This window comes from Accipiter gentilis, chromosome 2, assembly GCF_929443795.1.
Source record: "Accipiter gentilis chromosome 2, bAccGen1.1, whole genome shotgun sequence".
Taxonomy (NCBI): domain Eukaryota; kingdom Metazoa; phylum Chordata; class Aves; order Accipitriformes; family Accipitridae; genus Astur; species Astur gentilis.
Window position 1 is genome coordinate 31128583 of NC_064881.1, and position 26203 is coordinate 31154785.

General features: G+C 36.2%; 1 protein-coding gene across 8 annotated transcripts in view; it reads left to right on the forward strand.

Annotated features, from left to right (window-relative positions):
* VPS13B (vacuolar protein sorting 13 homolog B) overlaps positions 1–26203 on the forward strand; it is a 485377-nt gene that overhangs the window by 218276 nt on the left and 240898 nt on the right. For 7 of the 8 annotated variants that reach the window (XM_049818749.1, XM_049818740.1, XM_049818766.1 and 4 more), the window contains 2 exons: positions 143–252; positions 14695–14842. In XM_049818749.1, the coding sequence (XP_049674706.1) occupies positions 143–252; positions 14695–14842 (258 nt within the window). The remainder of the gene's footprint in view (positions 1–142; positions 253–14694; positions 14843–26203) is intronic. The other variant, XM_049818775.1, reaches the window with a different exon arrangement.

Here is a 26203-nt window from a genome sequence, read left to right on the forward strand (position 1 = left end):
ATTGGAATTTAAAATAAATATGTAAGTCCAATGCAATCAAAAGTCTGCATCAAAGATGATTTGTGTGCAAGAAAAATGAATATGTATATGGAGATTCTTTAGCAGATAGTTTACATTTTCTTTTCTTTTCTACGGTGTATAGGTGCAGTACTCTTGTCCAGTGTACAAGGATTAGCAATTAATGTTGATCCAGTCCTGTATACTTGGCTTACCTACCAACCTCAGAAACGAGCTAGTAGACACATTCAGCAGGTATGTGTTTTTGGAGGGAAAGGAGTCGGGAGAGGGGAAACTTTCTCTTCCATATATGCCAGTAGTGCATTCTTGTTCCACATATTTGTTTTCTGTCACCCTGTTCTTTGTACATACTGTTGATCTTACTTTGAATTAATTAAAATGTTAACTTTTGCACATCAAAATTTTAATTTCATAACTTTTTCATTTGTAATGTTTAATTAAAAGAATAAAGAGAATGTTTTTTGACAATCACTATTCAGGATCAGTATTTTGCAACTAGTTTTAACTACTGAGACCTCATAAGCCTCCTGAGTCTGAATAGTAAATCATGTTTTAACCATTTGGGATGGTCTATCAAGTAATTGCATAACTTGTTATAAAATCACTGCTATTAATAAAACCTGTTTTAATAGGAGGTGAACCATACAGTTCATAACTTGATATAAGTGAAAGCTGTAACAGATTCTGTATGTAATGTCAAAACACATATTTGCACACGAAGTGCTCAGAAAAAGATATAAGAAGTTAAGGCTGTTGGTCTGTGTGGCACAGTGTTTTCTTTGATGTATTCTTGACGTTAATTTTCAGGCCCTGTACTCCTGACCTGGACAGAACACAGGTTTTGTCTGATTTTAAACTTATTTTCTACTGTTGTTTGACAGACTAGTAGAATGTTCTAAAGCTTAAATTTGTCATAATTGATCAAACTAGTGGTCTGTGTAGCCTGATGTTCTGTCTCAGTTAAAAGTGGTCAATTATTAAGTGGCAAATATAAAAATCTTTTGATATTGTCTCATAATTATAGAACACTATGCACATCAGGGAAGTTTCATACTGAGCCCTTGAAGTGGGAGGATGATAACATGATCTGTTTCTTGTGTGTAAACGGCCTTGTTAGATACTGATTGTCAAACATTAATTTGAGTCCCGTTAAGCCCATTCTGCACCAGCACCATCTGAAAAACTTCAGTGTGTGAATTTTTGCTTTATCACTTTAATAACTTTACACTGTTTTTAAATGTGTTGAGTTATTCTTCATTCCTGCGTTGTAACTGGAGCGAGCAGCACAACATTTCCTGGTATACCTCTTTTTTAAAACACACCATTTATTTACTTTTGCCATACTGTTATGTATCTTTCCAAAATGTAATTGAGCCTGGTTATTTCAACTGTTTATATAAAACTCTTCTTTAACATTAATGTATATCATCAGCTGTTACTCAGTGTTTTCTCTTTTGATTGCCTTGTACACTGAGTAACTAGAAAGGTTTAGTGACTACATTAGGAAACTTATTTGTCCATGGTTTTTATCACCAGTGGGCAAAATTTTTAACCAAATTTTGATTAATTCGTTATTTTGTAATTTGTAGCATTACGTTATACAGCCTTCTAAATATTTTTGTGATCTATTTCTGATAAAAATTACTGTATCACATTTCTAATGTTATTAGTGTTTAGAGTTGCTTAGTCATTTGAAATTATTTTAAATGTGAATTTATATACCAAACTGTTGAGATCATTCTAGTTTCACCATTAACATAACTGTGGTAATAGAGTGCACATAATAATAAAAATTACAATGTCTGTAGCAGTTGTGAAGAAACTTTATTTGAAAAGAAAACTATACCTGTATTAAACTATTCTTAACCAAATACTTTTTTTCTTTATGCAATACTGTAATTATCCTAGGATAAGGATTCCAGTCAAAGTTATGGCCTTGTATATTACTTATTAGAAAGGGTTTAGCTTGTTACCATAGTCTTAATTTGTATAACAAACCAAAAATGCTCTGTACAACCTTCATAATTTTTGAACATTTAATGAAATAACTGTAAGACTTGATGCTTTCAAGCAAGTGTTATGGTCAAAATTATATTGCTTGATAAAGCTCTTTTCTTCCTCTATTCTAGCCATCAGTCTTAAACAATTGCAACAGAATAAAAGAAAATACATCACTTTAGAGGTTCCTTTGTGATTCAGAGATCTTAAATGTTAAGATATTTTAAATTTTAATGTCTACCTAATACAATTTCTTGCTCTGTCATTTTGAGTAAGTCAAAATTGTGAGTTTTATCTGAAAACAGAGTCACAAAATCTTTCAGTACGTATGGTTCTGTATACACATTCTATCAAGTAATAACATTATGAGTTCAATAAGTTAAATCAGATTATTAATTGGGACCACAAGTATAGCCATGTAAACTTCTGACTGCATACAGGATAGGGCTAGGATTGTCTGGCTCCCCACAGAGACAACTATGCCTTTACATACTAAACTTATTCAGATTTGTTTGCCTTTTAATTATTACTCTGGGATTCTTAAGTTTATAATGACTATTTGGTAGTACGTATATTTTATATTTTTACTAAAATACTATGTGTAATGTAACTGTGTTGGTGTGGTTTTGTCTGAAAGCATGAAAAGTTAGAAATATCAGGACATAAGCTGAAATGGGATAGGACAGAAATAAGCATAAAAGTAAATGTGTTTTTCCAAAACACATAAATTTTCCAATGATTTTTCCATAAAGCCATACTGTGTTGTCTTTAAGATTAATGTCATGAAGCCCCAAGAAATGTAATTCTCTTTGGCCTTACTGAGATTTTAACCGGAACAGAACAATGAAGGACTGCTCTGTTGGGGTATGGGAGTACATGCAACCCAGTGAGGACTACCCCTTTTCATTTATTACTGTTAGACTATTGCTAAACCTACCTCTGTTTGCACCTTGCTTCCCAGCAGCTAATCGTAGATCTAGTGTAGTAGCTGAGGCCATTATGTTACTTGGTTTGTACAGACGTTACTTCTTTACGCTTTCTCCCCTCCTTTACCGGGTATGTCTATTTTGTACAATTAAGTTGTTAAACTCTTTAACCATGTTTATGTAGTATCTAGTACACTACTCCACATGGTGTCTGAAAAATGTGATGAATGATAAATGAGGATTTTAAAAGTTTGACTAAAGGTAAACACCAAAAGGAGAGAGAAGCTATTTAAATGGAAAGTTAAGTTTAGCACAATAATCAGTGAATATAAACAGGTTCTTCATATATTTAGGCTAGAAATAAAGGATTTTAAAATCTTGAGTATTAAGACTACAGTAAAGTTTTTTGCTGCTCCTGTTATTAGAAGGAAATTTTCTAACTTGTTCCTATATGGAATTTTATGTCGTTAGGAAGAATGCATATGCAATTGTTTTCAGGAGAAGGGGACTGGACTTAGTGTTTATCTGAAGAAAATGTTAGAATTTAGAAATTCACTTAACCTATGTAGAAGGGTTGTACATTATGTTTCTATATGGTGTGCAAGTTACATACGTCATTCTTCCTCACGTTTATTTTAAACTAAAAAAAAAAAAGGAAAATTTAGAAATGGAACTAGTCTTTAAGGCTTCTGCATAATTTTTTTAATACAATGAAGTATTTGGTGCCAGATGCTTTTAGTGAATGGCATTGTAGTGTATTACCTTTTTGTTACAAAGTGACAGTGCATGCCAAAATGTGGCTGCTGTTACATATTTGAATAATGACCTGCGGTTTCTGTTGTGGCTGTATGGTCAGTGCTCTAGGGTAAATGGATGTAAATGTAACTTGTTTATCCATTCTGAATTTCAACGTGCATGTATAAGTTTTCCATTGTCCCCTTTGAAGCACAGAAACAATGAGAACATTGCAGTCTAAAAATCCATGAGGCACACTCTCAGTGCTTGAACAAATCCGCATATTGCTTTTGAATTTCTCTCATGGCTACTAGAAATAGGTGGTGTAGTTCTTAAATTTCTTTGAAGTGAAAGCGTTGTGTAAAATAAGCCTCTTCTGTATCTGTAGTCTTGTCCATTATCGCCTCTTATCTACTTGGTGAATACTGGGCATAGGTCAGTATAATGCCATTCTGAGGGGCATAACTGGATTTTAATCATGAGTAGTAATGCTTCTTGTAAGATTTTGTTTGGCAGAAATGAAATAACAAGTCTATATATACAAAACACAAGCACAGAGCTTTTGTTGCATGCTTTTGATGCACGCTTATTTAAATATGTTTGTTGCGAGCTTATAATTTATAAATTTGCAAAGTAATAATAGAAGAAACTACTGAAACAGTTTGTAGTAAGAAGTTCTGTTGTCTGTTTGTATACTGTATGGTATAATGTGCAGCATCGTTTCTTTAAAAGGTGATATGGCAAAGCCAATGCTGCTTATGTTTATATTAGTCAGGAATTGAATTAACATCTCTCTTTGAACTGAACTCAAGGCAAACTCTTTAGTTTTCTTATGTGTAAAGTCTGCAAAATCCTATTAATTATTACAGTAAGTTGTATGAGGCCTTGCTCAATAAAGAGCCTGTTCCAGTCACAGTAAAAATGTGTTTCTTTGCCTGAAACACAGGAGGTTCCCTCTGAATGTAATGTGCCCATTGCCTCTGGTCCTGTTGCTGGGCACCACTAAGAAGAGCCTGGCTCCATCTTCTTTTCACCCTCCCTTCAGGTATTTTTATTCATTGATGAGGTCCCCCCATGAGCCTTCTCTTCTTCAGGCTGAACAATCCCAGCTCTCTCAGCCTTTCCTCATATGGAAGATGCTCTAGTGCCTTAATCATCTTTGTGGCCCTTTGCTGGATTCTCTCCAGTATCTCCATGTGTGTCTTGTACTGGGGAGTCCAGAACTAGACCCAGCACTGAGTAGAGGGAAGGATCACCTCCCTTGACTTGCTGGCAATACCTTAGTGCAGACCAGGATACCATTCACCTTTTTTGCAGCAAGGGCACTTTGCTGGCTCTTGTTCAACCTGGTGTCCACCAGGACCTTTTCTGCAAAGCTGCTTTCCAGCTGGGCAGCCCCCAGCATATACTGGCGCATGAGTTGTTCCTCCCCAGGTGCAGAACTTTGCACTTCTCCTTGTTGAACTTCATGATGTTCCTGTCAGCCCATTTCTCCAGCTTGTCACAGTCCCTCTGGATGGCAGTGCAACCCTTTGGCCCACTCCTCCCATTAATGAAGATATTGAAGAGGTTTGGACCCATTATTGACCCTGGGGTACATTGCTACTTACTGGAGTCCAACTAGACTTTGTGCCACTGATCGCTACCCTCTAGGCCCAACCATTCAGCCAGTTTTCAGTCCACTTCACTTGTCTACTCACCCAGCCCATATTTCATGAGCTTCTCCATGAAGATCTTATGGGAGACAGTGTCAAAGGCCTTACTGAAGTCAAGGTAGACAATATCCACTGCTCTCCCTTCATCTACCAAGCCAGTCACCAAAATGGTATCAAATTGGTCAAGAATGACTTCCACTTGGTGAAACTATGCTGATTACTTTCAGTCACCTTCTTGTCCTTCATATGCTTGGAAGTGGTTTCCAGGATTAGTTGTTCCATCACCTTCCCAAGGATTGAGGTGAGGCTGACTGGCATGTAGTTCCCTGGGCCTTTCTTCTTGCCCTTCTGGAAGGTAGCAGTGACAGTTGCTTTTTTCCAGTCCTGGAGCACCTCTCCCAATTGCCATGATTGTTCAAAGAACATTGAAAGTGACCTTGTGTTGACATCTGCCAGCTTTCTCAGCACTTGCGGGTGCATCCCGTGAGGGCCCATGGACTTACATATGACTAGTTTGCTTGAGTATTCCCTGACCTCTTCCACTGAGAATATGTCTTTCTTGTTCCATCTTTTCCCCCTGGTCTCTGGGAGCTAGGATTCAAGGCTGGTCTTGCTAGTAAAGACTGAGGTGAAGAAGGCATTCAGTACCTCAGCCTTTTCCAATAGGAAAAGAAGCTTATGAGTTTCCTGACTTGATATCAATGTGTATTCCCATAGACAATGAAATATTTTAGCTGGCTCTTTTTTAGCTCTTTTGCCCTCCTGCTCCTTTCCTTTTCTAAACTCAAGTGAACACAAGAAGTTAGTTAAGCTTGTGCAATACTTAGATGATTTATATATATTTTTTGAAAATGTTTTATGTTGATTTCATATCTAAAAGCTCTGAATAATGTATAAATAGAAGAAAATACAGTTGTTTAGTGTCAGAAAATGCAAAGAAAAACATGGATTGGTAACAGAGACAGGAAGAGGTAAGGAAAAGCTGTTTCTTATCATGAGGGTATTTTCACCTCATCATCAGCTGATGTTCTTTCCAGATAATTAGCATAGCAAGTATTACATGCTGCTTTGTCTAGAAAGAGACACTATGGGTAAATCACCTTTCCTGTTTGAAGCACTGTACTGTGTGTACAGTGTTCAGTAATTAACACCAGAAACCTTTACCAGCTAATGGGTTAAAAACCAAAACACTGAGAACACCCAGATGCAATATATATTAAAGTGGCAGCAATTGTTGGATTTAATTTTGTTCAGTATATTAGTTTATTCTTCAGTAATACTGAGCTGAAATAACTTGGTGCAGAGTCTTGGTGCAGAGCAAGGGATAAACTTTATAAATCAAAATATTGTAACTTAAAGTTCAAAACTTATTTTCAGAATCCTGGTTTTGACTTGTAAGCTGGAAACATCTTAGAGACATTTTAATTCAGCACCTTTTGAACATAGTGCCTATTAGGATACTAACACCAAATTGGTAGTTTAAAAGAAAAACCACAACAACCAGAACTTGCTAGAATCATAGAATGGTTTGGGTTGTAAGGGACCTTAAAGCTCATCTAGTTCCAACTCCCCTGCCATGGGCAGGGACACCTTCTACTAGACCAGGTTGCTTAAAGCCCCATCCAACCTGGCTTAAAGTATATCTTAAAAAAAGAGTGAATTTCTCCTGCCATCTTGTTATTAATCTATTATGTGACAGTTCTAATGGTTAATAGATTAATTCTCAACATTTTAATACTTAATATGGCAAGAATAAATTAGAAAACACACTTTTTGGTTTGTTCTCCTTTAGTTCAAAACCTGAAGAACAGGTGAAAAGCATTTTGGACACAGTTATTCAATGGTAAATTTTTTTGTACTGACATTTGGTGTGTTATATCTATGAAATGGAAATACTAAGAAAGGTTTAAAGATACCAAAATGTATAAAGAATATTATGTTGGACATGGGTAAATTTTTTGAATGTAAATGTTTTGCTCTTCAGCTCTACATTTTAACAATTAATGCATTAAGAACAAAGCTGATAAAATGGCATTACTCTAATTTAGATACAGTCTGTGTGACTGCTCAAAGGAAAATTAGTATGAGCCAGATATGTTGCACTTCATCCATATGTTCCACATCAAAATTGCATATTTTACATTATCTGAGTGTTAAAAATAATCACATTTTTGGTTCCCTGAATTTGTTAGACTTTTATGAAATATGTTTTTGTTACCACGATTTTTTTCAGTAACTGGTAATAATCCACGAAGTTGGAGCAGCAAATTCAAAAGACACCTTACATACCCTGCTTGGTGATTGATGAACCTATGCTAGATTTTAAGCAGGGTTTAAGCTGGCACAGAAGTTTTTTTTTTAATGTTCATGTATGTGTCAGCCAAAACTGGTGTCCATTTTTTAAAAATACTTCAGTCTGTATGTATCGTTTTTGTAAAGTGAGCTGCATGTGTAGCAGCAGTAGATGTGTTAGTGTAGTATTTGTGCCAGTTGGTTACTTGCTGCTTTCTAATAGTTCTTTAACTCAGTATATCTGTAATATATGCTTAAACCCCTTGTGTTTCTTTGGTCTGAAAGCCCTGTTGAAAAGATATGCTCTTTAATGCTTTATGAAAGGTTAATTTTAACAGAATTTGGGACAGATACCACTATAGGGAGTGACTTCTTGTATGTATGCTGTTTACTGCTTGTTAACATTGCCTCCCTATTAAAAAGCAAAACAAAGCTACATTTAGAAGCCTTGTTTCCAGTAATTTAATATTTTATTTTTACAATTTTTTTGAAGATTTTTTCAGATGTGGCTTGTGGCAGTGCAACTTTGTTTCTAGTAATTTTTAAGTATTTTTTTAATATTTTATTTAGACTATTTTTTGAAGATTTTTTTCAAATGTGGCTTGGTTTTTTTTGGTAAACCATGAACCACCTCCCCCTTCCCATCCATTGATACAATATACAGATATCATTCCCCTAGTCTATGGACCGCCCCTGTAAAATGTCTATCAAATGTCCACAAAAAGTCCGTTGAGTTCATTTAGTCTATGACTTTGGGCTCTATCTCTTACAGTGGTCACTCAGGACAGGAAAGGTGGTGTCTGGCATTGAGTTATTGGGCACCAAAGCCAGCTCAGGTCAGGTCAGTGCTGCACTTGCACTGCTCTTATAAGGCTTGTCCTCCATTGGTTCAGGTGGTTTCTGCTATAGTAATTCCTCAGGGGTATACCTGCTGCGGCATAGACTTATCCACAGCCACGGTCACTTTGAGGTGCACCTGTTCCCGCGTGGCCTTCTCCATGGGCCAGAATGCCTTCAGAGACATACTTGCTCCAGCATGACCTTACGCACAGCCACAGTCCCTTCAGGAGTAAATCTGCTCCAACATGGCCTTACCTATGGCTGCAGTCCCTCCAAGGGTGTATCTGCTCTCTTGTGGGCTTATCCATGGCAACGCGCTTTGATGTGCCCCAGCATGAACTCGTGCACAGCCACAGATGGTTCCAGACTTATCCTTGGGCCACATTCCCTTCAGAGTTATACCTGCTCCAGCATGGCCTTATCCATGGCCACAGACACTTTGGGGTGTCCTGCTCCCACATGGACTCATCCACAGGTCACAGTCCCATTGACTCAAGTTCACACTGGAATTCCAGCCTGTGCAGTACAACAGCACAGAAACAGCAGCTATGTCCTAGCCATCTTGCCAGCTGGCGCACATGTCCATTGCTGTTATCAAACTGTTCCCAGGAGCAGCAGAGTAAGATGATAAGCAGTACAGCAAGCAGCGAAAGCAAAAAGCAGCCACTAATTGAGCACAAGACTCTAATTTACAGGAAGGCAAGCAAGCACCATGGCAAGAACAGGAGCCTGCCAATTAATAGCTAAACATTGATAACAGCTATAAATTCGATCTAGCACATTCCAGTCAAATCTGTCATTATCTTGAATGTTTCAAACCCTACGTTGGGTGCCAAAAAGGACTGTCGTGGTTTAAGCCCAGCCAGCAACTAAGCACCACACAGCTGCTTGCTCACTTCCCCCTAGGCAGGATGGGGAGAGAATTGGAAGAGTAAAAGTGAGAAAACCCATGAGTTGAGATAAAGACGGTTTAATAGGTAAAGCAAAATCCGTGTGCACAAGCAAAGCAAAATAAGGAATTAATTTGCTACTTCTCACTAGCAGACAGGTGTTCAGCCATTTCTGGGAAAGCAGGGCTCCATCACACATAACAGTTACTTGGGAAGGCAAATGCTGTAACTCCAAGTGACCTTCCCCTTCCTCCTTCCCCCAGCTGTTATTCCCGAGCATGGCGTCATATGGAATGGGATATCCCTGTGGTCAGCTGGGGTCAGCTGTCCCAGCTGTGTCCCCTCCCAACTTCTTGTTTCTTGTGCACCCCCAGCCTCCTCGCTGGTGGGGTGGGGTGAGGAGCAGAAAAGGCCTCAGCTCTGTGCAAGCACTGCTCAGCAATAACTAAAACATCTCTGCATTATCAACACTGTTTTCAGCACAAATCCAAAACATAGCCCCATACTAGCTACTATGAAGAAAATGAACTCTATTGCAGCCAAACCAGTACAGCTGAGTAGGTAAATTACAGAATTGGTCATTAGCAATTCAATTTAATCCATTTTTTTCCTTAAACTTTTTTTCTCTGCTTATTTTCTCTTTTCTCTACCATTATCTTTAGTAATTTTACTGTGTTATAAAATCCTTTCACTGCTTTATGGAAAGCTCATTGTGAGCTGAGGCTATTACCAACTCTTGATGGTAGGCCGTGGGCAATTCTTCATACAGAGGTCTGTCCCAGAGGTCTCTCTGGAATGTTTGCCTAAGATGAAATAATTTTATCATTACGACTTGGTTAGTTGACTCATGTAGAACAAATAATTCCTCTAATTTGATCTGGTTTAGGATGACTTTTGGAATATTGCAGATCTTTGTGTCTTTAAGAGCCAAACGCTTCTGATAATGAATGACAATGAATGAATGACACAATGTAAGGGTAAATTTCAGTACCCAAACTTAAGATTTTTCCATGTTGTAGCAAAGTTGGCTGTTGAGGGTAGAGCTGTGTTGCCTTTCCTTAGTTCTAGTTTTTCTCTCCTACCTTGATCAATAGCAGGAAAGGCTTCGATAAAACAAGCATATTTCTATGGTAATCATAATTATCTTCTTGGTGTGCATAGATTTCTCAAATTATAATAGGTTTTGATTTCTGATATTGTTTGTAGGCCAAAAGCACTGTGTTTATCCCTATCGGAATCTGTCACCTCTTACCCCAAGGAACACAATTAAGTTTCTGAAGGATGTAGGAATGAACTTGCTGCTTACTTAAGGAGCTAACGCTACGTGGGACTTGAACCTTTTATCTTCTACTTTCAGAGGCCCCTTGAAACTGCTGATAGAATGCTTTTATTGCATAAGTTTGGAAAGATTACAGCTAATCAGTGATTGGTCTTTTATCCCAGCAGAGCACTTCTCTGAGCATACCTGAAATTCCTACCTGAAGCAGTCACAGAATTTCATTTGAATTAGCAAGTTCATCTGACAGGAAAGAAGGTGCTTTTGTGAACCCCAGGCATTAGGCATGCCTAATCTTTTTAATTAGGAATTAGTTTTAATCCATGTAATTTTATTAATTTCATTTTAATTGGGAACTAGGCCTAATGCCTAGCTTTGCTTGAGCTTTCTGAAGCAATTTAGGTGTGTGCTTATATTATTAATCTCAGAAATTAAAACAATGAAATGTAACTGTAGTCAAGCGGCGATTTTGATTTCGTGATATTAGAACTTGTTACAAGGTGGGCAAGGTAGATCCTCCTTGCTGTTGGAGCTTATTCTGGCACAGCTTGGGCAGTCTTGCAGCATAGGTAAATATTCTCCTCTGAGTCAGATAGTGATTGCATGACAGTGATCTTCAGTGTTCACAAAACACCATGTCTTGAGTAGAACTGCCACCTGTCCCCATTACAAAGACTTAGCTGATTTTTTACATTGACGCGTTCACATCAGTCTGTGTGCACGCAGCATCCACTGTTTGGGATAGCTGGCTTTGGTATCATTTCAAAGATGGCAACCCATGTCTGGGCTGAAGCTTCTGAATTCAATGTTTCACAAGCCAGTGCTTCATTTTTTTCCTTTTGTAATAATATTTAAGTTCCTATCTTGGAATATTCTTTTGCTGTTGGTTTGTTATCAGGGAGGTGACTCTATAGGCATCTCTCAAATGGAAGTGACTTGTCTACTCAGTTGGTTAGGCTTTCTTAAGAATGCATTTCTCATGTTCCCAGATCTTCCTGCATCCTCTTCAGCCTCACACTCATGGGAAGTTATAATTCAGAAATAAAATATTTAATTACCAAAAATCCCAAATAAAATATTAATTTATTCTACCTGGGGCAAATTTCCATTAGCCCTCTTTACAGGATATCTTAGCTTCAGTTAGTTGGCATATCTCCACATAAATCAGGAAATACTTGGGGCTTGGTGGTTTTGGCAGATTGGGTTTTAGCTATTATTGTTCTGTGCCTTTCTCTGATTTTAGATCTTTATCATTTCCAAAGTCATGTTGACTGCACAGTATGAAGTAAAATAAAAAGTATAACCTTTATCTGTTGATCTGTTTACATGCATAAATAGCATATACATATGTGTGTGCTTTGTGTACACATACTTTACATGGTGTGTAATGTGTTAGATTATTTGTGTCAATAAAAATCTAAATTTGGAAAAGGATGGCTTTCCTGTAGTTTTTTAGCCACTGCTTAAAAAGTTAATTGTAATTATTATACTGGAAAAGTAGTAAATTTTCTTATTTTGAGTACCATGAATTATTATTAAAATAGTATTCAGCGTATAACAACCACAGAACATTATTGCATTGATAAAACTGTGGTCAGTATTCTAGAACAGAATCTGATTTTGACTTTGTGTCAACAAGAAAACCTCATATAAATGTTGCCGTAGTTCCATAACTTTATTAAATGTTCTTTATCTTCCTTGTAACACTATCAATTAGTAACCATAAAGCTTACATCCCAGGTAGGTGTGTTAAACTTTACTATGTATTACTTTATAGCTAGCTTTTTGGATTCTTGTGATGAAATGGTTATGATAACGCTTGCCTGCAATGTCTCCTTTCCCATCAGATTCATCTTCTCATACAGCTGTGGGGCTCTTGTCATCTGTTGTTTCCCAGGCCACAATTTCCTCATCAGTTTGTGGCTAAACCCCAAATCTTGATGATCCTTTTCCATCTTTTCCACTGATCTTTCATCTTCTGCATTCTTTTAACCAGAAATCTTTTGCCAAAAACCTGACAAGATTGTGCTGGGCGTCATCAACAGCAACATCAGGCTTGATTTCAGTGAGCAAAGATGAAACAGCTGTTTCATTGTCCAGATTAGCACTCAAGCACTCAATATTTGGTCATAATTTTTTCCAGCTTTGTCTGGCTGTGACAGCCTTGATGTTTTTCACTATATGAGTAGTGGTGTAACTTACTATTATTATATTTTGCTGATCCATTTCTTCAGTGGTTCAGAAATAGATACTGCTTCTTCAGACAGTATTTCCATCCTGTTGTCTTTTGTGCTGTCTTGTATTGTTTGTGTTGATTCTTCAGAAACTCTTGCTTCACTTTGGCAAGTCAATGTTCTTGCAATGTTACATCCAGAATTGCCAAATCATGGCTCAACAGTTGCTGTCATGGGAAAGCTGTAGACGGCTTTGTCTTACGAAATGTTATATCAGATAAAGTGCTAAATTTTGAAAACAAGTGATGTAAAGTGTCTGACGAAAGTTTACAAAACTTCAGATTCTCTCTCCCTATGCATGTGGAAAGTATTTGTGTGGTGTAAAACTTGTCTTTTCAAAGCTGATGGGTTTTTTGTTGTTGTTGTTATGGCTAGAGGACACCTAAGTGGCATGTTACTATATTCCAGAATGACTTTTTAGTGCGTTTGGAGACAAAGCTGATGACTGTACGTTCAGAGTGGGGAGGAGAGATGAGGGTTCTGTTTGCCATTGACATTAGTGTTTTCCTATTAACTTTGCATACCACTGTATATATAAGTTGATTGTTTTCACTGGAGTAGGATTAAATGGTTGATTGTCTTTCTTATTTTAATTTACTTTTATAGTGGAAAATGGTGAAGGCGTTTGGAAGTAATTCTCCTTCAATTAAATGATTTTTCTGTTTGTTTTGGGGTTTTGTATGTGTGCACGTGTTGCACACTGCTTGATTCAGTGATCTGTTTTCTATTGGAGAAAATTTACAAGCACATTGCCCGCCTCACACGAATTTGTTTCCCACAGAGATTCCTAATGCAACGTGTGAGGTTTCTCATTACCCAGCTATACGGATTACATTTTCACTCCAATACCAACAAAATTAAATTACACAAAAATTGATCAAGATGCATGTAATCCTAATGTCTGATCTTTAGAAAAAACTTTTGTCCTCTTTAAATGATAACCCTCTGCAAAATCAACGGTAGAAGTATTCTGCTTTTGTCAACTGGGATACAGCTACAATTTACGTAGCAGCAAATGCTACAACAAAATGTTAATGGCCAACTGTACAGCAAAATTGAGGATCCAGGTTTTTTAATGATTTCATCTTTTCTAGCTTGCATGAATTAAAAAAATAACAACAAAGCCAATAGACTGTATTCATTTGTGGACCTCCAGTTCTAGAACCTATGTGGATTAATACACATCACTCTTTTCTAATCTTAAAATAAGGTTTCAGTCCTTCAAAGTAGTTTTTAATGCATTCCGTTTTGTTTAACAGTGTCATATTTTGAGCAGTTTTTCATTTATTTGATATGCTTGAAAGACAAAACAATTCAAAATCAGTAGTGGTCAGAATTAAATTATATATTTAAAACATGAGAAATAAATACAGTAATATATAAATAACAATGCATCTTTTCTTTTGAAGATTAATGAAGGTTGATAAATTTCTTTGCAAAACTTTGGGATCTTCATATCTGGCTAAAATTTTCCAGTTTCCACTAAACGTTTAGATAATTATTTTGTTTTGGTGATCATCTAGGTTTATTCATGTGCATCTTGATTGGCTGACAGGCATGGTATTTAAAGTTAATAAATTATATTTTACTTTTTTTGTTATCATAGAGCTTTTCCTCAGACTAACAGTACTAAAAAATAATTACAAGTGCAAGTCTGAATGCAGCATTTCATAATTTGTTTTCAAAATATATGTGCTCTAATCATTGTTTCAAGTTGTCCTCTATACATTTCAAAATATGTAGTTTAAGACATGCTTCTCATGACAGTGTCATAAGTCAATATTAATACGTTTTGGTTTTGAGTGGTTCACAAGGCGCTTCTTTTTCTAGCAGTCTGTAGGAACTGTTCCGCTTGGTGTGTCAGTAACTCGAAAAAAAGAGGATGAAGCATCAGTTGGAAGTGCACCTTTGGCAAGGCAGCAATCAAATCAAGCCTCTGAGTATGCCAGCAGTCCTGTCAAAACAAAAACAGTAACAGGTATGATCACTTAACTGGAACTAGCCATTCTACCTTTGCAACCTTCGTCAATAACAGGTGTCCACAATTGAACAGTATCACCTGTGCAAATACTGTGGAACAACTTTCAGTTTTGAAGAAATAGTCCCCAGAAAATTACAACTTGTAAAAGTAAAATAATCAGACTTGCAATTTTGAAACATGTATTTAATTTTCTTCTCATTTTCGTTTAGGTGCTACCTTTGGGACCCTGATAGTTTTATGTAACACATTTTCTAAAATGAGATTAAGATGTGCTTTCAATAGAATATCTGCTATTTGCCTTGATATTTAATATTCTAGTCCATAATTTTATCTGATGTTATACACTGTGATTAATCTCTTTGATTTCAGTCAGTCTGTTCACATTGCTTAAAGTCTGGCATGTATGGAAGTCAAGATTTGTGCATAAACAGTTAAAATTGACTATTTTCAAAATCACTGTCCCATAGAAAATGCATTTGTTGGCACTTCTGTTTCTGGAATTCAAGAAATTATTAAATTTCAGAATATTTTCTGGCCACTTAAGAGTGCTAAAGTTAAACTTTGTTATCACAAATCAAGATGATATGGCCTTCTGGGATTTTCTGGGCTATTTATTCATATAGTACTGTCTGCAATTAGTAAAGTAGGACACTATCCAAAAAAAAAGTGACTATCCAGCTGAGACTTGTAGTAATCCTTCTGAAATACACTGAGCAAATTCTCTTTTCCTTTGCATTGGTGTTTATTTCCAGATAATCATGAAGTACTTCAAGATGTTGTCTGCTGAAACTGAGATGACAATCTTGTCCGTTAGTGGTAGGGTTAATTGTTATTTTGAGACTAAAAGGGATTAAACCCAGAAAATCTGCTTGCTGAATATTATGTAGGTTGTCATGTTATCATTGGTAGTAAAATAATAGATTCATTTCAAAGTTTTCTTTCTATTACATTTAGGAATATCCTTTATTTTTACCATCTATCCTGTTATTTTTACCGTTCATTTATGAATTTCCTTTATTTTTGACTGTAATTAAATGACTGTACTAAGTATATTCTTCTTTTAACTATATTTATCATCTGTTCTGCTTTATCAACATCATAAATTATATGATTTTTTTCTTCTTGAGGTTAATTTTACCTGTGCCTGTCAACAAAGCACAAAGGTGTAATTCACTAGAGAAACTTTTGTAATTTGAATATTTGACATTCAAAACCAGCTATTTGCATGAACAGATGCTTAGGTTAGTTTGCGTTAATTACCAATTTATGAAAGTATGCATGTAGTTTGCATAAGTAGTTTGTACTTCAGTTTTGAAAATTAGTGTCCTAGTCTGGTACCTGTTCAGCTTGGTAGCCAGTTTTGATCTTCAGCCTTTGTTAATCTGAACCTTGAGTATTATCTTTTCTGCAGTAACGATCACACCAGAACAGTCTACTAAAAGAAAATGTTGTTGTTGAAAATCTAGAAATGCCATGAATATCAGTTTTGCTTTTGTTTTCAGTTTTGTGTGTGAGTGCAGGAATGATAAAATAAAATGATAAATTATAAATAACATCCTAAAAGCAAAAGAAGGATGTCTCTGCATCTCAGCTGCTTCTACTTTTTAATTTGAAGTCAATACCAAGATGTGTTTCCAATTACTTAGTACAACACACGTTGCTGCAAAAATGAAAAGTTCAGTTTTAGGTTTCCTTTATGTTAGCTACCACTTACTTTACTTACTCAGTTTATCAAATAAGTTTAGCCTATATGTTAGGGGGTTTTGTGATTAAGCAGGTATTTGCCTTCTCTCTGAAATAATTTCATGCCATAAAGTTTGATACTAATAAATGAAAGGTGAAAGTATTCATTTTCTCAAGAGATAACATTGACTAAGCAGGTTTTTTAAATAGAAGCAGTCTTTTATAGAAGAGAATACTAAATTTGGTTTCATTAATTCTCAACTGTTAAAAATTTCTTGAAAAAAGTTACTATTTTTTTAAGTGAAGCTACATACATATAGCAGAGGGTCTATTTTGTTTGTTTTTAAGACGTAGTGTGCCTGACACTGGTGGTTTGAAGGCTAGCCTGTGTTTTAAAATGTCTACCTATTTGTTATATTCTGGAGATAAAATACTAGGTGTAATATACCTGAAGTATTTGAAATTTATGTGCAAAAATGGGGAATAAAAACATAAAATGAATGCCAGAGAGCAAAAGCCTTGTATACTAATGAATTTATTTAAAGGGGTGCTATCTGTCTGCTTCAGTAGACCACACAGATTTCCCTTAATTAAAGAAAGGGGAGCTGTGTCACACTGCACTGCCATGTAGGCTTCTTCTGTGTATAGCCTCCTGAAACTTCATGCGATGTTAGAAGCTTTTCCTGTAGACTTCATCTTGTTCCCTGTTTTTCAGAATTGGCTTTGCACTGGAAGATACAGGGGGCGGTAAAAACTAACACGTATGTTGTGTCACAAAAAAAGTCTCTGCTTTGATTACAAAGCCACCAGTTACAGTGGTTAGAAAAGGTTGGATGGATGCAAGTGTGATAGATAAGATCTCATTCTCAGAGAAATTTCAGTGTATCCTTTCTTTCACAGGTCATTTCTTTACATGTATATAATGTTCTGGAATATGGTGAAGGAGTGACTAGTTTATTAAACTAAAAATAGAGTGCCTGTGTTTCTTCTCCTTTCTAATTTTTCTGGGTCCCTCGCTCCCACAGTTTTTCACTTTATGACGTTTCTTTTAATTTCATCTACTTTCTATCTCAGTTTTCTTTCATTATTTGTCTCACTTTTTTAAACTAGGAATACCACACTGATTATAGGTCTAGGATGTATAATGCTACCTATGCTGCAAAAGCGTCCTAGGTAAAAGGGGCAACAATCCTTGTAAGCCTCGTATTTCTTAACCATCAAGGCTCTAGCTACAGATGCCTTAAGTTGTCAGAAAACTGAGATTCCTACATTGATAAATCTGAGATTTCTACATTGATAGCAAGCACATATGCATAGTCTTTGTAGATTGAAAGAGATTGTATCTTAAAATCATGCTATTCTGATGGTGATTTTGAATTTATCCTTCTCAAGTCTAGTGTGATCTCAGCAGTTACTCCCTTGAGAACTTCTAGAAACCAACTCTATGTATTAAATGAAAGCAGTTTGTAATCACAGCTGTAAAATGATTTAAAACATTGATCTTGAGTTCAGTTTATTAGTTAATGGCTGCTGAGACCTTGCCAAAAATGAAGCTTGGGAAAAGAGCAAAACTACTATTTATATAGTATCTGTCTGTGAAAATCCAAGGTTTCAGTTCTTAAGTCTCAAGTTGTAGTTATTTATAAATCTCCTTAACCACAAAGGCTTCAAAAACAGAGTAAGATAATATAATATATGGTTTAAATTTTTTATGATGTGGCTGTGAACTAGCAAGGTAATAAAGAAAGAATATTCTGAAAAAAGTAGTATTTACCTCAATTCCTCCATCCACCCATTTGTCCTCCCATTCTCAGCAATTCAGCAGTTTCGTTAGTTCAGTGAAAAGTGATTTGCAGACCCATAGCTATAGGTAGAAGTATAGCTCTTATGTCTGGATAGTGGCAAAATGATTGCTATATGTGTGTATAAATATGTAATATGTATAGTATATGTAGCATACCTATACAGGAAGATATTATGGGCTGCAGTAGATCGATAGGGCAGTCTTTGAAAGCTGTCCTGTGCACACTATTGAATAACGATTAAAGCCAAAGTGTCTGTTTTCACACATCCAAGGTGGGTGCTCATTCATTACTAAAATAACTTGTAGATTTCATTCATATTAAGTTATTAAATTATTATAATTTTTTTCACTTTGAAAAATATAATAATATTTTCCATGCTTAAAGATGAAATTGGGGTTTTGGAGGGTTTTTTACTGCCTCTTAGTGAGGTCTTTTTGTAGGCATTACACTGAAATTTAATTTCACCAACATCTACTGTGACATCAAACATTAAGCAGTGCTAGAAAGCAACTATGATATCCCAGACACAAATTCGATACTGTCTTGTGAGGTGTAACCCAGTGACTACAGCATCTAATTTTTCAGTAACAGTAGAAAAATAGCCTCGCACATGCTTTTTAGTATGAGGAATGCTTTTAATGAAAGAAGCTACTTTAGAGAGGCTGAAAAGTTTATTCATTTTTTTTCTCACTCAGAATCCTGAAAGTTGACTACTTTTATAGCCACAGGATAGGTAGGTAAGTGGAATTTAATGTATCATCTAAGAAGTCATGAACCTTTCAGCTGGAGTAGGTCCCACAGCCTCTTACAAAGGCACTTGAAAACTAAATGCCCTGTCCCATAACGGAAAGTACAGTTGTCCCATAACGGAAAGTACAGTTGTCACATAAAATTTTGCTGATCCCTGTTGTGCAACAGCCAGGTATTTGGTCATAGTACAGAGGGTGACTGCATTTCAGCCATGTCCTGAGTGTACATCAGGCCGTTTGACAGCAGGCAAGTGCTTTTCATCACTAAGTCTAGTGCCCGTGACCAGTGATTGCTTCATTTTGTTGTCTGGTGGACAGATTGAAAGGGCATTTGCAAAAGAGAATTAAACAATAGTGTGTTTTGGACAGCTTTTTTTTATAGGCCAGCTTGATCAGGTCCACAGGTCAGAGAGTGAACTGGTCATTTAATTCCACTACAATTTCAGTATTACCATGGAGTATCAGTCCCAAGTTCAAAGCTGAGAAGAGAATCCAGCATTGTTTCACTCTGCAGGAAGTGTGTATGTGGTGTGTAAGAGTGTGTGTATATGGAGAGAAACATAGGACATGAAATCATTCCAGTTCGGAAAAATCTCTTCCCTGTGTTTCTGAAACAATGATATTTTGTTCTGTTGAACTATTGTTCTTACTGAGAAATAATTAAAGAGTTTTGAAGTTTCCTAAGTGCTAAGTTACACCTAGTCTACTATTTGTTTGTATTTCAAGCAGATGGAGGATGGTGTCATAACAAAGTTCAAAGCTCTTAGATGACCTTTATAGTCTCTGTCCTGTATAAATTGATTTCTAATAAGGACATAGCTCCTGTTGCCAATTTCTACCTTCTTTACCCTGCTTACTTGTTTTCCCACAGCTTGTAGAAACGCAGTATCTTTGAGATATTTATCCTGTCAAATTTGATTTATACTGACCAGCAAATGCAAAAGGAATTAGAGGACAAGCAAGGAGTTGCATGCATATGCATAGAGTATAGGATTGCGTGAGCCTTCTTTCCATAGGAAACCAGGCAAAGAAAGATCCCCACCTTTCCTCTCAATCACTTCTAACATGTGATAGTGGAGATACAATAACACAGTTATAATTTGGTAGTTACTTACTGTAACTGGAACTTCTTGGTTGCTACAGGAAGCGTTAGTAATTCAATTTTGAAAGCTTTACTCAAGTAATTTTTAAAATTCCTTTGAAGTATACACATTAAATATTTCTGAACCACTATTAAATACTTCACCATAGAAGTGGAGAAAAGAGAAAGCTTTAAATGTAGACATGGCTCTATTTTATTTAGACTAACTGATGCTGTGCTAGTGTTTTTATTTGAATTTTCATCTTAAGTTAATAAAATTTCTATTGAGTACAGTGTGGCAGAATATGACCTGTACTTAGCAAAACTGGATGCAGTTACTGATTTTTTTTTTTCTTTTCCTAAAGTACAGCTAGAATGCTGAACTAGATTCCTGCTAAAATGAGCTGTTGGAATGCAAAAAACTGGCAAATGTGAGAGAAGTCTGGCTGGTGAGAAATCAATGGATTATCTGAAGTATTTGAATTAGTAGGTCACTATTTCTGCTCAATGAGCTGAATGATTATCGTTTATTCATGCCTGCTGTGAAATGTATGACTGATGATTTATTTGGGAAGGTGAATGAAATTAAATAGATGCTAAATAGGCAAAGTAAAATACAGGAATTTAAATCTGAGGCACATTTACCTAGGGTTCCTGAAAATACTGGGATTTTTATATTTTTATAAGTGGGGTTTAGTTCTTGGAAGGGTTATTTAAAAGGAAGGTCTCCAGGCACAGATGATTTATAGTAACTTTTAAATGGCTGGACAGTGACATACCTATATTGAAAATTAATTATTGTGAGTTTTCATAGCTAGTAAAATGTTTGACTTCTGTGTTATGATGGCACGATTTCTTCAGTTCAGTATGTGGATTTTAAAAACATTAGTAACACAAAGGCAATGTAGTATATCAACCACACTTTCTGTATGAAGAAATTCAAAGTTGAGAGAGAAAAAGTGGGTGTTTATTTTTAGATTATATTTAAAAGACTAAGGAACTTTCAATGTATTGTTAAAAAGGCAGAAAGCTAGACAGAATTCCTCCTGCATTTACCAGAAAAATTCTTGCAAATCCAAAGCCTGAAATTCTTGCTTCATAGTATAAAATTTATTTGGAATGGTAAGCAATATTAAGATAAACTCAGGCATGGACTTTAGATATGAACACATATATATCACATTTTTTTAATTACTAATATAGTAGCTCAATTTTGCCAATGAATGGCTGTTATTGATTTGCACGAAAGTCTCAGTCGTTTTTTATTTTTGTTCCTAGAACTAAATAGGTATTTTTTGCCAGAAATAGTGCAGCAATCGTTAAGAATTTGGTGGGGGAAAATGCTGACCATAGCCATTCCCTAGCCAACCCCCACTTTCACACAGAAGGATCCTTTCTGCTTGCACGTCAATGTTGATATCACATGTGTGTTTGTTTACTGATATGTTTACTCTAGAAAAAGGCATGTTGGGTAAAAAGTCAAAAGCCTCTGTATTTTAACACTCATTCTGCTGCTGACTGATTGAATGACCATTCTAATATAGTCACTACACCTCTCTGCTGCCGTTTCCCTGGATGTAAAGGACTTGCTCTGGCTAGGTGTCAGAGACTGTGTGGCTCGATTATCATCTTGATTGATAAAAGTAATGTATTTTTGCACCATTGTAAAGTAGAATGCAAAAATGCTTAAAGCCCAGTAAAGAAATTATTTATGCAGACTATTCAGTGTGTGGGCAAATATATTGCATATTTTTATAAACTTGAAAGGACTTCCTGCTGTTATTTAAGTTAGTTAAGTACTGCTTTTATTCTCAAGCATCGTGATGAAGAGTGCAAACTTTTTTACATACAGATCATCATAGTCTATCCTTAGAAAAAAAATCTCATTTACATGAATAATTCTAATATCAGTCATCCAGGAATGGGTGTTTAGGGAATGACTTCTTTTATGATACTTGCTAAAATAAAATGTGAATATTTCTGAAACATTTCTGATAGATACTGATGGTTCAGAAAATATTGGTAAATACAGCTTTGAGCTTCACCTCATGGTTTCAATGAGCCTGCTATTAAATCGGCTTTTTATTTTTAAATTGGATTGTGGGAAAAAATAGTACATTAAGATAGGAAGTATTTTTAACAAGATATTCCTCTGTGTTTTTGCAGTTTCTTGCATCTGTATAATTTTTTAATACTAAATCATGGAACAAAATTATTATATGGAATGCATTCCACTGAGAACAGAATTTGTTTCTTTGGCTGTCAGAGATATATATACCCGAAAGTGTGAATAATTTGTAATGCCTTCATATATCTCTATATATAGACATGTAAGTTTAGTTTTATTGTTTTGCAAATATAAAAATATGTAGACTTACGAGGAAGATTGGACTGCAAACCTAAGGACAAACAAGCTTTTATATAACAAGTTTCACTGAATTTTTACTTTTGCACAATATTATACATAGAAACCAAAACCTGCTGATTTACAGAAAAGAGCAAGTAAGTTTTAAGTGGGTGGGGGTGTGTGTGCCTAGTTTTTGTTTTGTTTTACATATGGAGAAACCAATTAATATTCCGAAAAAAAAATATCTGTAGGCCATTTAGATTTTTTTCAGAGTTGTTTGAAGTTTGAATTTTCTCCTCCACTGCATTTTAATCTCATTTCTAATCCCTTAGACCCCTTGACCAGTTCCTTAATGGCTTGCATTAGTTGCAAACACCTTGGTATTTTTGTTTTAATTTCTGATAAAATGCCATATCTAATGCATGAAAATGTGAATAGATATTAAGAAATCCCAATGAGATCTTTGACACTGTGGAGACTGCTTCTAATTTTAGCAGAGGAAAAATCTTTCCAGAAAGAGCCATGTAATAACAGCATGCTTTCCTTTGATTTCTTTCTTCTTTTAAATACTATTAATGTCCATGTGTTTTGCTGTCAGGGCCTCTTAGTAACTATGATTAGTTTGCAATAGGATTTTTCTCAGCTTAACTCAGTTCTGATGTGTGAGAAGCTGTATGACAGATGATGTGATGTGGGAAGGAAAGTTTGCCCAGCTTGTTGAGGTCATATGACAGATGGACGTTGAGTGTGGTCATACGATGGGGATGGTGGAGAGACTGTCCTATTGCGGGCTGCTGCATGAGTGCTTGCCTATGAACCTTGTCTTTCATTAGGAGCTCTCTGAGCTTTTGGGGATCACTGAAAGTATGGGTTTGCCTGCAGCAGCATAACCTTTTCCAACCAGAAAGAAGCTGCTGCCCTCTTAATGTGTGAGGTATCTGAGGCACACAGTGGGCCAGGAGAAATGAGTCGTCTTTTGCCAGAGGGATGAGACATGACAGATCTGTACCACCTACATATTAGGAATAAGGTGTTAGCATTGTATTTTATCTTCCTTTAGTTAAATTGCTAGCTGTAAGGAAAGAGGAGGAACTGAAAGCATGAGACCAGTGGTGAGTACAGATAATCAGTAGTCCTCAACCCAGAAGTGGAAAATCTGTGGTTTTTTCTGGTTTTATTTATTTGCTGAAATGTCAATTTGCCCCAAATCTTCACACTTCAAAAGTTTTATTTTCCCTTTCGTGTTCCTTAGGTAACTGAATATTAATAGCACAGAATAGCACCATTTTCCCCAAAGATCTTTTTATTTTTAAAACTTTTAAGTATTTTATGGATCAGACTTCTAAAGCAACCAGTTCTCAATAGGCTAAAAAAAAAAAACACAAAGAAGGAGGCCTATGTCTATATAAGAAAGACACCTCTGTCTAGAATTTATACCTATAAGTCTTCCTTAGTGGCATCTCCTACAAAGAGAGTACGTTTATGATTAATTTTGCAGGATTGCCACTTGGAACTCCCTCTATACTTTAACCATAAATTGTGAGCTGAATTATGAAAACTGCTGCTTCTGGTAGCTCAATCCTGGTTGATCTGATCAGTCCTTTTTAAAAAGTCTGTTCATTACCAGTGTGTGTTCTGAAATTGATGGTGAGTGAGGCAGCCTGTGAGTGATTGATAGTTGATTGAAATAGTTGTGGTGTATATCTTTACAAAAATACCAATCACACAATATAGGACTACAAGATGAGAGTAGAAACATTTTATGTTCCTATATACTGGTTTTCTTAAAAATGCAATTTGTACAACCCAAAGCAGGACTCCCTCTCCCCCCATTTTTTTTTTCCCCTCATCAGTTTTTAAGTATTTCATACGAATCATACTTTCTATCTAGCTATTGCTGACTGGCTCCTGGCTTCAACACAAGGCTGATTACGGTGCCAGGAAATGTTCCTAGGTTTTCAGTTCAGTAGTAGCTGAGTAGCATAATTATTTTAGGAGATTAACCTTCATACCGAGACACATGGAGCTGATCCAGTCTACATGTCTACTGTAGGGGACTAGCCAAGGACACGATAGCCACACCAAACTCCCACAGTCTCTTAGCAACTGTCATCTACTGATGGCCTTGCCTGGCGGGGAATGAAGACATTGTTCTGTCCCAGCGTCCCTTCAGACAAAAGTCTGGGACATAACAGTACAGGACAAAAATGAACAGAGGACTGCGTTCTTTTCAGGAGTTACTTCTGTGCTTGTTTCTTCTTTCCACTCTGAAACTCTTCCTATTACTTCTCTATTTTTCATGATTTCTGGTTGAATAGTTCCTTATCTGTTTGTTGGGTTTCGAGGCTTTCTTTTGGTTGAGTATGGGCTGCTACAGTGAAGCTGTTGTCAATCATGGATATTTCTGGGATTTGAATCAGCTTTTAAGGTTTGAATTGCACATACATGGAGAGAAACAAGTGGTGCTTTCGCCAGCTAATTTTCTTTTTAATTCACAGATAGCTGTTTCTGGCATTAGAAAGTTGATTCCCCTAACTGAGAGAGAATTAGCAGAGCATGTGTTTCCCAGTGAACAAAACATGGGAGACTGGAACAAAACCTACCTTTAGGTCCCACTCACGAGGAATGCACTTGTTCAGTGATGTAGGATATTGATATTCCCCGCTGACTGTGCTGTAGAACATGTCGTTTTACATTGTATTTATCTGTTCATCCTGGCCTGAAGCACTCCTGCCTGTGAGATTTCTAGAGTCTCACAGTGACTTTGTATACCTTTCTTGCCCTTGCCCATACTTGTATTCTGGAGTTCTATGCTCCAGTAACTCTTTTACTTTAATATTTCTTGATACTCAAGCTGTTCCTAATTCTTACCTTGTAATATGTGTAGTGTAGGGCCTGACTACACAGAGAAGATGGTGTGAACTGAGGTAGGCTAAGAAGTTAAAGCAGTACAGCTATTCCTCACTGAATGTCTCTGTTTTAACTTAATCCATTCATCATGTGGATGGAATACTCACTGCATGGCATAAAAGTGTCCACATGAGAATATATTATGGAATAGCTGCTCCACTCTATTTCTCCATGTGAACAATTTACTTGTTTGCCTCTCCAGCACAGCTGACAACAAACAATCCTGAAATTTCATGCTTTTTACATTCTCATGATCCAATTTTTGTTCTTTATCATTCTAATAGATCCATCATTGGAGCCAGGAATATCTGAGAGGACTAACTATACGGCAGTGATAAAAATTATCTTTCACTTTTTTGACTACCTCTTTTTGAATCTTCTGATTCCCCATCAGTTTAATAAAGTTAATGCTTCTCTTTCTTTTCAGATCATTTAAAATACTCTTTGTTGAAGGATTTTGTCTAGAATATTAATCAACTCTGGTCTTTGCTAGCCTTGATGGAAAAAACGTCATAAATTAATTCCTCAAGTGGCATTAACATTGCATGCTTTTGGCAGAAATTCACCTCTCAGGTGTTTCATTTTTAAATCTTTGCATGTTTCCTTGCATGATCAAAACTGACTGAAGACCCAGTGATGCATGTCAAGGGGCATTTACTTTTGCTCACCTGAGTTAAGTTGATAGCATAATTTTGGTTTAAGAATTTTTCTGTTGTTCGTATGCCACAGATTTCTCCTGTCTGTATAATTGGGATGTGTAAATTGTCACACTTGTGCTGATTT